Source organism: Pimephales promelas, chromosome 20 (genome assembly GCF_988280905.1).
Source record: "Pimephales promelas chromosome 20, fPimPro1.hap1.1, whole genome shotgun sequence".
Classification (NCBI taxonomy): Eukaryota; Metazoa; Chordata; class Actinopteri; order Cypriniformes; family Leuciscidae; genus Pimephales; species Pimephales promelas.
In genome coordinates, this window is record NC_142788.1 from 16,689,931 (window position 1) to 16,702,086 (window position 12,156).

At 37.3% G+C, this 12,156-nt stretch overlaps 2 protein-coding genes across 4 annotated transcripts in view; both read right to left on the bottom strand.

The window, feature by feature from the left end:
* Window positions 1–123: 123 nt before the first annotated feature.
* Window positions 124–3,890, bottom strand: cav4b (caveolin 4b). The gene is made up of 3 exons (XM_089124491.1): window positions 1,606–3,890; window positions 1,294–1,481; window positions 124–954 (listed from the first exon to the last, which is right to left on the bottom strand). Exons 1-3 carry the CDS (start codon window positions 1,783–1,785, stop codon window positions 804–806), a joined length of 519 nt encoding a protein of 172 aa, XP_088980617.1. The 5' UTR covers window positions 1,786–3,890; the 3' UTR covers window positions 124–803.
* Window positions 3,891–4,915: 1,025 nt separating this feature from the next.
* arhgap4b (Rho GTPase activating protein 4b) overlaps window positions 4,916–12,156 on the bottom strand; it is a 32,314-nt gene continuing 25,073 nt past the window's right edge. For 2 of the 3 annotated variants that reach the window (XM_039652044.2, XM_039652040.2), the window contains exons 18-24: window positions 11,835–12,065; window positions 10,040–10,095; window positions 9,696–9,867; window positions 8,447–8,542; window positions 8,183–8,359; window positions 5,781–5,862; window positions 4,916–5,410 (exon numbers count right to left, since the gene is read on the bottom strand). In XM_039652044.2, coding sequence (XP_039507978.2) covers window positions 5,204–5,410; window positions 5,781–5,862; window positions 8,183–8,359; window positions 8,447–8,542; window positions 9,696–9,867; window positions 10,040–10,095; window positions 11,835–12,065 — 1,021 coding nt within the window. In that variant the 3' untranslated portion in view covers window positions 4,916–5,203. The remainder of the gene's footprint in view (window positions 5,411–5,780; window positions 5,863–8,182; window positions 8,360–8,446; window positions 8,543–9,695; window positions 9,868–10,039; window positions 10,096–11,834; window positions 12,066–12,156) is intronic. The other variant, XM_039652041.2, reaches the window with a different exon arrangement.

The following is a 12,156-nucleotide window of genomic DNA, read 5'->3' on the forward strand; positions in this document are numbered from 1 at the left end:
AAGAAAACAAAAGAAAAAGTAGGCTAATTCATGCTTTTGAGTGCTTTATCGTCCAAATTTACTTGCATATTCACATAATAAAAATGTTGTTGAAAAAACTTGATAAATAAGTCAACTTGAATGTACAAATGTAAGTGGTTGTTTTATTCAAATATATGATAACCATCAAAATAGGCATCTGGCTTCGTAGATAATACATGACAATTACACATATCAAACAGAAAAATATAAACAGACTATATGAAAAATGAAGTTATTGATATTTAGTGTGAGGCTCTTTTTTGTATTATGCTTAGAAAGATACAAAATATCTACTGACATCCATAAAATGGGTTACACTTTATTTCGATAGTCACTTTAGATGTTCTACTAATTATAAGTAACTTTTCAAGTAACTCTCATTAGAGTATATTAGACTGTTAGTAGACTGTTAGGTTATGGTTAGGTGATAGGCTTTGGGTTAGGAGAATAAGTTTACTTGTAGCCACCTTATAGTCAGTTGAAAGTGTTAGATATTAAGTGTTATATTAAGCTGACAGTCTACTAATACTATAATGACAGAGAGTTGACATGTAGTTGAAAAGTTACTTATAGTTAGTAGAATGTCTAAAGTGGACTATTGAAATAAAGTGTTATCAAAAAATGTATTACATTAAGATATAAACTATTATTATTATATAATTAAAAATCTACAGGCTATAATAGCATGTAATCCTCTTCTTTAAATTGTTTTTGAATACTTTTTTATGCTTTCGGAAAGCAGTTTAATAAGCTTCTTCAAATTCCTTCTTAATTGTGTTTCATCAGTCTTTGGAGACTGTCACATATATGCCACTGCAACAGCGAGCCACAGATGTGCAGAATGGAGTGATGAAGATATTAACCACACTTATCCACAGTGACCTCACACAGGGCAGGCAGGTATGACACACCTGAATACAGGGCATCACACACCTATGACAAGAAGAAGAAAATAGAAGCAGTGACATTTTTGCTTAAAGGGATAGTTCACCCCAAAATGAAAATTCTGTCATCATTTACTCACCCTCAAATTGTTCCAAACCTATGAGTTTAGTCAATGGCTACCATCAACCGTCTGGTTCCCACTCCCAGACATTCTTCAAAACTACTTCTTTTGTGTTCAACAGAAGAACTAAACTCATACAGATATGGAACAACATGAGGGTGAGTAAATGATGACAGAATTTTCATTTTTGGGTAAATATCCCTTTAAAAAAACTTTAGTTTATCAATCATAAATCATTTTTTTTTTTCGTAATAAAAAGAGCCTACCAAATGTGCATACAGGCCAGCAGGGCAAGGAGGCAGCCGCAGAGGCAGGAGAAGGGAACCGCAAACAGCGCAGTCAGGCAGCGGTACACCCACAGCCGCGCGGACTCGAAGGCGATCCCGCTGTACACCCACACGCGGTCGTAGCTGTGTGTGGGCGCGGGCTCTGCCAAAACATCGCTAAACTCTACCTGATGGTGTCACAATGAACAGAAAGTTACGTGAATTTTATTTCTAGTTATTCTTATTTCATGTAGGCTACTGTAAGACATTCTAAATGTCCATCTCAGGATGAGAAGTGAACGTTGCGTTCACCTTCAAGTGTTTGTTGACTCCACAGGGATCCCTGATCTCAACGTGAGCGAGGGAAGGGGTGGAGGAGAACTGTGGTGGAGGTCGCGGAGACAGCTGGATCTTCTTCACATCATAGTCTTCTTCTTCATCATCATCATCATCATCAATATTACACTCCACCAAATACTCGTCTCGCATCATATTGACTGCAAAGCAGATCACACCCTTTGTTTGAGTGAAACTTCAACAAACATTTCAGCAAACAGTACAGTAAAGCTTTTGTCAAATCAACTTAGATAATTTATGTGGTTCAGATGACTTGATATTTTGAGTTTCTGTTGATCCAATTTCAATTCTATTAACTACATTTTTTAATTTCAATGAACTTACATTTTTAAGTCACGGTTACTTAAAATAGCAATAGGCCTACTTTTTTTTTACAGTGTATGAGATCAAGTTTTTAGCATATATGTGGGTTAAACATGTTAAATTAAATGTTTTAGTTTATAAACTACACATTTTTTCACAAATAACCTTTTCTACGCAATAAAATATGATAGGCTACCTGTGGCCTACATGCATTTATATATATATATAAAAAAAATATTATTAACTGCATGACTTTTCCAGGAAATCACACTTTTAAAATTCCTGTATGTCAGGTTAACCAAAATAATGAGAACAAAATATTTGCAATTTAAAGATGACAACACGTGACTTTCAGAGCTGTTCAAGTCCAACTAGGAAGTATGCGTTTCTATGGCAACACTAAATTAATCTGCAGCAGTTAGTTAATACAAGTAGGAGCTCTCGCTTACAAGCTCTGGAAGTTGAAGTCTCATAATTACATGTAATTACTACATTTCTAAAACATTTTAAGCCATCTTGCACTCTTGGAAGTGTGCCGAGGCCCTGTTTGACAACCACTAAATTAGGCAACATGTGACAAATACAAACCCAAGCAAGAAAAGACACACCCTGACAACTCTTGCTTACTACATTTACTCATTACGCATCACTGTCATACATGCTTGTCTGACTGAGAAGCAATGACATGAACTCAATCATTTCGTTAATCAATTTGAAATAAAAAAACAGCATTTGACATACATGCATTGCATTTTAAATGGAATATGAAGGGGATGCAAAATATTTATTTATTTTTTGGCAATTTTGAATATTTATCACTTACCCTATTAAATATTCAGTCCTGGTCCAAAAATAAACTCTAGTTTTTAGTAGTTTATGACTATTTTGATCAGTCATACAGTCACTGCAGATCTCCATAAACTCGTCATCACATCTACAGATGAATATGGCTTATCGTTCTGTTGGACATCAGAACTAATGGAGCGGAGCGTTTTACAGTAAGGCAGTGTGACCTTACTCTCTCTGCCTTGTGTTCTTTGCCATAGTCTAGTTTGTGGAAGTGTGTGTACCCAGTAAAGAATTAGTAGGCTGAGCGTAGAGTTATTTTGGGGTTGAGGAATGGAGAGGGCACCACTAATCAGGTTACCGGACAGGCTAACCCTCTTCGCTCACAGTCAGTTTCCTGTCATACACTATCCAATTTTAAGCCTAGATCGTTTCTTTTTTTCTTTTCTTTTAGTAGACATTCAGTGGCCCTAAAAATATAATTGGACAGTTAAGAGACACTTAAAATGGGTTGCACATTATTTTAAGGTGTCATTGTTACAGTGTAATTATATTCAAGTACTGAGTAATATTAAGCAACTACATGTACTTACTATAGGGTTAGGGCAGGATTAGGGTTTGGTTGAGGGTTAGTTGCATGCAATTATGCATCATTTATTGTTAGTAAGTACATGTAACATTCACATGTGTGAAAATAAATTGTTACCTAAAATGTCATTGGTGTAAAACTAAAAGCAAAACTAGTAACACTTTACTAAAAGTTTTCAATATGTTAACATCAATTAACTTCATTAACATAAACAATGAAAATCTTGGTTAATGTTAATTCCAATATTTACTACTACATTATTAAAATCAAAAGTTGTATCTAATAATATTATTTAATGAATTCTGGCTAACATGAAATAATGAAATAAAGATTGAAAAATACTGTTTAAAATGTATTGCTCATTGCTCAATGTATTGCTCAACTAATCCAAATAGTTTCCATTGAAATAAAGCTGAAATAAAATCAAATATGAAAATAAATAAATAAAATTAAATAATAAAAAATTGAAACAGATAAATAAATTGAAACAGAGATAAAATACAAGTTTAAGTTAAAGTACTAAAATATCTTAATATGAAATAAAAATAGAAAAAAAGCTAAATAGAAATACCACCTCAAAAAAAACAACAACACAAAATGAAAAATGAAAATATATTTTTTTAAAATCTAGTTTAATGTATTAAATGATAAGAGTGTATATATATATATATATATATATATATAGCATGTTAAGAGTAACATATTTTAAGAGTATTTGACAAGTCAGCAGTATTTTAGAATCTATAATTTATTTTGATAATATTATAATCCACATATCAATGATGACATCATCTACCAGAGACACACACTGCTAAGGGGAAGGGATGGGTGATGGGGTGGAAGTCGAGAGGGGACCAGTAACCAGAGGCATTAATATGTGCAGCGAAAAGGAAGTGAGTGCCATTGTACTTCCTGTGACTACATGTGCCTTTTCACAGTTTGTTCTTTTCTCCAGTCACTTCTCTGTTGGACAGTTCCTGAGCTGCTTTGTGGCACTTATCTTCACAGTTGTCTTTTTCACATGGAGCCGGCGGGATAAAAAAAGGCTACAGAGCTGTGCTTATTTTGGCCGTCCCACCTGTTCCCACGCGAGACCATCCCAGCACATTGCATGCATATGTGCTGGTTCCTTTACAACAGAATGCTTTTTAAAGAATAATCCATTGTAATGCAACTAATTGTAAAAATAGTAATGCAATTAAATGTAAAAAAAAAAAAAAAAATTAAATAGCAAATGATAAAAAAAAAAAAAAAACCCAAATGAATCATCTAAAAATAAACACTGGAGCATTTTAATATTCATCATGTCGTACCTTGAACTACTCGAGCTATGCATAATATCAAAAAGCAACAAAAAAAAAAAAAACACCTAAAGTAGATCTCTTGGTCCGCAAACATCTGAGTGGCCTTCATTAATCTCTTGCTACATTCAGAGTGACACATCTATATTTAAAATTACAGTGTGGACTCTCTGTCATGGACATCATTCCCACAATTCACTTCCCAATCAGAATCTATGTGCTTTGAGGGACCCTATGGTGCTCCATGAATACATCATCAGCAGATAGTTATGTTTTTCCAAAAGAACACAGCCAACACTACAGTCAAAAACGTCAGACACATTGGACATCACTGCGGTGAATGATTAGAGTAGGAAATTCTTAACCGAGGACCAGATTAACTGTTATCAAAGCTAGTAAAACACAAATACAACCAATATTAGGATCAATGACGTGGTCTCACACGAATAGTTAATAAGGCGTAAAGAGTACCATATATTGTATGTCTGGAAAAATATATTCATATCTGTGATGAGTTTGCTGTCCCCCCAACACTCATACTCAGATTCACTCGTATAACATCCCTTCCTCTCCCTCAGTCCTGCTGGTCTTGGGGTTTGAAGAGACCTCTGCTGCGCAGGCCGAAGCCTCCCTTCTTCACCGGAGGTCGAGCCGCAGCGGAGGCAACCGACGGGACAGATGCAGGGGGAGAGGAGGGGGGAGCGCTCGAACCCGAGACTTCCAGAGGAGGTTGACGAGACAACAGCTCCCTAAACACAGAGTTCATCTGGCGACTGACCTCCTATGAGAAAGAGAGAATCGGTCATTAAAACATTAGGATTTTCATATGGGTTTCTACGTTCAGATTTAAATCAGTGGTTCTCAGGCTTTTAGATTTTAAGGCCCCCATCGTCCAAGTAATTTACAAAGGTAAGATATTTCTGGTACTCCTGCTGTAAATGACAAAGCTGCTTGTAATGTATTAAAATAATTAATTTATAATTAACAACTAAATCCATGATTTTAGTTTAAAAAACCTTTTGTATTAGTTTATGGGGGATTTTTTCAATTTCTCAGCAGTTTCTACCTGATAAAATATGTCAGCTTATCATAAATAAAAAAGGTTGTTGTTTTTTTTTTTTGTGAAATGTCAGTCAGTATGAGAATCAGACCTTGTCGATATGTACCGTCTGTCTGTCGGCTGCTCCTCCTACTGGCCTCAGACTGTCCAAAGTGTGTCTGCGCTCTTGATGACTGAAGAGAAAAAAAGGCATAGAGAAGGGAAAAATTTCAATTACTTACAACAACATACACTACCATTCAAAAGTTTGGGACAGTAACGTTGTGGAATAGTTTTACAATCTAAAGTAACCGTTTTCTATTTTAATATATTACTGTGACGCAAAGCTGAATTTTCAGGATCATTTCTCCAGTCTTCACACGATTCTTCAGAAATCATTCTAATTTGCAGCTTAATGCCCGGAGCACATTGTACAGTTTTGGGCTGTTCCAGACGAAAGATGACCAATTGTGGCGATTCCTGTGGTCATGGCTCCTAAACAGTGGTCCTACGTCGTACAGTGAGAGAGGTTCAAAGATGGCCGTTGGCACGGTCTTGTGACCAAAGATAGCCTAGGACCATTCTCTGACATTTTCTGTTAGCTGACTAGCCAATAAAAATGGATTTTTAAAATGGACTGGATTCTTTTATGAATAGAAAGTTAAAAAAAAAAACAGCATTTATTTGAAATAAAAATCTTTTTGTAACATTACAAATGGTTCAACTGTCACTTTTGAGATTGAGACTTTTAATTTAAAGGGTAACTAAACACCAAAACAACTTTTTTTAGTTAATGATCTGTAAGAATGGAGCTTCATAAATGCTGTTCATTGATTCGAGTACATTTTTTGACAATTGAGTATAAAGTGTTTTGATTTTCAAATATATGGTGTAAAAACGTCTGAGTGCTGCCCTCTTCAGGTTAAACGGAAAGCTCCTGCAGTAGGGGTACTTGCTGACGTAGCGAACTCTCAGACGCACTCTGTCACACCCTTGGTGCGAGCTCACCACGCCCTTGGCAGCCCCTGGTATAAAAGCATCTGGTTTCCGTCAAAACTACTGTAGCGAGTCAGGAGTTGGATTTATGAATATTGAAAACGATCAGGATACTATAGCATATAATAGCATCTAGTTAGCATAGCATTTATATAGTTATTTAGATTATTTTTGAAAACGACCAGGATAGAGTATTGTTGCATCTATTTAGCATAGCATTATATAGATAATTTAGATTATTTTGTGTAGCTAGTAGCATAGTACAGTTAGGATAGCTTCAAGTTAGCATAGATTTATCAGTGTTTAGTACAGTGATCAGGATAGTAACGGAGGTGGACATGGGCTTCTCCACACGCAGTGCCAAACACTGCTCGTCCTGCATGGACTCCTCCACCGCAGCGGCGTCTTGATGTGAGTGATCATGGATATTTTAATCACAATTTATGGTTAGGATAAAGTTAATCCTCTAGGGTCGACAAACGAGCCGGTGCATTTTGCTGGATTTTTTCATATAGCGGCATAATATCAATAGCGTGCGCTATTGAGATCAACTCGACGACATAACTCATCAGATGCCGGTCGCGATGCGGGAGTTAAGACCGCAGTTTGAGCCAGCAGCTCGAATGGATTTGGCCCTGTGTATACATACAATTCACCCTCATCCACTTCAGGTGAAGGTGAGGGAGAAAAGTCCTCGACTTCAAATGGCCGCTCTGTTGCAAAGGCAGCTATTGAGTCACTCCAGACTAGTCTCGCTCTATTTTAGAGTCTGACAGCAGCTGTCACTCACGGCGGGTCTCAGGTGCACGCCCCCTAGCCCCGCTGGGGTCTGCCCATTTTTTCAGCATTTTTCAAATATTGCTAGTGGGTGGAGTCAGGCTCTGACCAGGGGTTTAGTTACCCTTTAATGCATCCTTCCAAAATTGTATATATATATATATATATATATATATATATATATATATATACATATATTTTTTTTTTATTTATTTATCCTACTGACCCTAAACTTTTTTGTCATCTCAAAAAATTATTCTGTAAGCTCATTGGGGTTTAATGGCGGTCACATACTCACAGTGGTGTAGTCTACGTGATACGCAGGAATACGCCGTATACCCACTAGAAAATGTCAAGGATTTCCGTATAACCACTTTAAAAATCCGTGAGGATTCGTAACAACATCGCTTCGTGACAGAACTTTCATTCATAAATTCACCGTTGCCTGTGTTTGCGCAGCCACACAGAACGATTCGCGGAATCCAGTCACAGATGTAAGTAGCTGCAAAGCGGAATGTCACGCAATTTGGCCATTTTTGAATGAATAAATCAAAAGTAGGGATGTACAATGAAACAAATCTCGATATGTAGTGTCTATGAATACCAAAGCTCAAAAAGACTGCTATATACAGTATATTCACTACAAAAAACTAGACTACACCACTGCATACTCAGATCACGCCTCATGCACGTGCCTTTCAGCAGCTGGTACCATCAAAACAACAGCTTCTGTTCTCCTACCCTGAGAATTGGCGTGCAGCTGACTGAGGAGGAAGGATGAGTCGTCCCTCGGGCACCTGCAGGGTGAGCTTCCGTATGGGGCTCACATTCCCACTGCTGCCTCCACCTATACTGCTTCCTCCACTGCTGGTCCTCTGCCGGCAGGGCAAAGAAGCGCTGTCACTGTTCACTCTCATCCTGGGGAATAACAGCAAACACAGTGCAGAGACTGTAAGATCTCAGTGGGCCTGTGTAGAGCACCATGGTGCGGTCTGAGAAATGTACCTGGTGCTCTGTTCAGACTGCTGCTGTTCTTCTGATAGGTTTCCTGTGCTTCCCCCTTTGTTGTCATCCTTCTTCCCTCGTTCCTTACGCTCCGCCCTGAGGATGCGAAGACAACAAGATGAGGTTACCAAAGCTAAGGTTATGGCTGCCAAGATATTGCATTAGAACAAAAGCAATACGTTTGCTTATTATGTTTTCTTTAAACTGCATCAGTTTAGACACCATATTTTATTTAATGCAAAAACAAGGCTCTGAGGGATGCATTAACAGCCCGTTTGACGAGTCTCATTCATAAAACAATACAAGCGGAACAAATTTGTGTAAATCATTCATAAATCCATTCTTACGTAAATGGCTACAGTGAATTGAATGAGACAATTATGCAAGATTGGATGTAAATGTTTGTTCTTCTTGCATTTCATGAATGAGGCCTGTTATGTCTGCGTATCTGGATGTTGACCATTCTGCCAACAAAACATTAGATGTGACCTTGAGCCTTATTTTCAGCATGACATTGAATGAACTGTCCCTCGCAGTCTGTTAGTGACAAATGAAATCTACTATGACTAAAGTCTATTAGTGACATTTCTGACAGATTCAAACATGGTAATATAAAAGCAGATTAATCAATTTAGTTAGCAAATTATGCTCATTAGCTGTTTCAAAAGCACAGGAAAAATTTAAAAAATTGTTCTGTGTAATAGATTACCTGATTTACTTAATGTTTGTGTGGGCTATGTATTTTTTTCATATTTATGTTTACACTCCTGTTCAAAAGATTGGAGTTGGTAAGGTTTTTGAAAGTGTTTATTATCACATTTAATCAAAAATAAAGTAGAATTGTAAAATATTAGAACAATAAATACTTGTTTTCTATGTAATATATAAAATGTAATTTATTCCTTTGATTTCAAGGCTGAATTTTTAATTGCTGAATTACGATCAGTGTTGAAAACAGTGCTTCATATTTTTGTGGAAACAGTGATACAGAAGTTAAAACAGACATCATGTTTTTGAAATAGAAATATTATAAATCTCCCTAGTGCCACTGTTGAACAATTATTCCAGTCAAGAGACACAAGTGTGGAGCACAGAGTTGCTGTCTATAATGCATATCATGCTTTAAATCAATCCCTTTCTGGGTCAGGATGCTGTCTTTGTAACAAGTAGTTGTAGTTGTAGTTGTAATAGCAACACCAATGCAATGTTTGAAGGAACCTCGTATAGTTTATAGTAAATATGGTCTCACCCCTCAACCATACTGATGTACTTATGGGGGATCAGGCCTCTCATTCCTCCTAGTTCCCCTCTCCACCAATCAGCAGAGACCTTGCTGTGTAGTAGGAGGTGGTCACCCTGCTTGAATGACAGCTCGGCTGCAGAGCGTGCAACATAATCAAACATGGCCACAGCCTCACACTCTGCTCATACAATGCATACAGACAACACAAAGCATGGCAACAGAAATGCCACATAAGCACAAAAGCACACAAAAACCCAACATAGAACACACATGGGATTGAAACATTTAGATTAATTGAAACTTCAAAGGTTTAAAAATAAATTGTCATGATGTATGTTGTACTTTCTTACCATCTTCACTGGGAGGATGTTCAGCTTCTCCCTCGCACTCCTCTGTGATGGGTTCACTGGAAAAAGAGGTTGGTGTTATTTAAAAGTAAAAAACACAAAAATATTGGAAAAATCCTGGCAAGAATTGCTTACTATTCTTTAAAAATTAAGATCTTTTTTGTGCAACACCCAAAAACAAAAGCGAAAGGAGTTTAAAAGACTAACCCTCCAAAGGCCCCGATATAGGGAAGAGCGGGGCACAACATAACGCATTTTGGTTTTGGGTCAATTATTAAAAAAATTATTAAGTTAGATTTAACTTTTTTTTTACAAAAGCAATATACACATCTGTGCTACAAATGAACACTAAAAGTTTTATTCTAGGACCTACCATTTTTGTACTGTTGCACTGAAAGTGACAGAAGTACAAATGTTACAACTTACTCCATTTGCGGGGTTAATTGTAACAGACAGAGAGGTTAGTTGTAACACTTGTGTGTAACACACATAATTCAGAACAATTTTATTTGTATAGTTTGATATTGTTGGTGTATATATAGATGGAGATATCCATACATCCTTCCAATAACAAATCTTTTTTCGTGTCATTTGGTTCATTCAACGAATGAAATGAACGAATTGACTCGGGAAAAGATTTGTTCATTTTGATGAACGAGTTCGAATAGGAGAGTCACGAACGTGCATCACTGAACAGAGCAAGGCGACCATTTGAGCTTATAAAACTTAAACTTTGTTTTTTTTTTTTAAACGAGCGATCGTTTCGCTAGATAAGACCCTTATTCATCGTCTGGAATCATTTAAAGCCCTTTGAACAGTTTGCAGTTTGCACTGAAACGGTCTTTTGGACCATGAACCGTTTGGTTCCCACTGAAGTCCATTACCATTATATGGAGAGAAATGCTGGAATGTTTTCATCAAAAATCTTAATTTCTTTGAAGACTGAAGAAAGAATGACATGAACATCTTGGATGACATGGGGGTGAGTAAATTATCAGCAAAAGTTTTTTTAAAAGTTAACTACTCCTTTAACTCCCACATCGCGATCGGCATCTGATGAGTTTTGTTGAGTTGATGTCAATAGCTCGCTCTCTGTAGGCATGTATTCATATTGCTATTTTGCCGCTATGTGGAAAAAATCCAGCAAAATTCTCCGGCGCGTTTGTCGACCCCAGAGCATTAACTTTAGCCTAACCATAAATTGTGATTAAAATAAAATCTAAATAACTATATAAATGCTATGATAAAAGATACTACCATACGCTATCCTGATAGATTTCAATACTCGTAATTCCAACTCTTGACTTGCAGTGGTTTTGATGAAACAAGATGGTTTTTAAACTGCCGAAGGCGTGGTACCTTGTACCAAGGGCGTGGTGCGCTAGATCAGCTTACGTCAGCTCTCCCCGCCGACGACACGAAGAACCGCAAACATCCAATAGGAAAATTCAACTGCCACCGTTCAAACTGAAGAGGGCAGCACTAAGACGTTTTTATACCATATATTGTAGAATTAAAACACTTTATACCCAAATGTCAAAAAAGTTACTCGAATCAATGACCAGCATTAAAAAAGCCCCATTCTCACAGATCATTAACTAAAAAAGGTTGGTTTAGGGTTTAGTTACCCTTTAACTGCTGTTTTCTGATTTATTTTCCTATTGAGAGGAAAGCACGCAGTCCATATTTACATATTCATCTAAACACTGCTCTGAGCAGTGTGTTTGCTGAAAGTATACCGCTGCTCAGGTGTTTCAAACTTCTTTCTACCCCTTAAAAAAAGGACCTTGGGACTCACCAGTACTCCTGCTCCAGAGTCATGCATTTCTCATAGACAGGGCCCGGGAGTTCGGATGGCCCTGGGTAAATGTTCTCGTGATGGAGGATCATGGTCTTGACAAGGTCATTGATCTGAGGTGCCAGGGTCACTTCATCACCACCCATCTCCACCCCTCTGAGCAGACTGGGGCCGAAGCACACGGCCAGGTTATACGGCTGCATCATGTTCTCATCACTGTACTGAGAGACACTGAACAGACACAAACAAAACAGGTTACACACTGCATCACTGCACAGCATAATCAGGTTTGGAACGATTACGTGGGCCTTTAAGAAAAAGA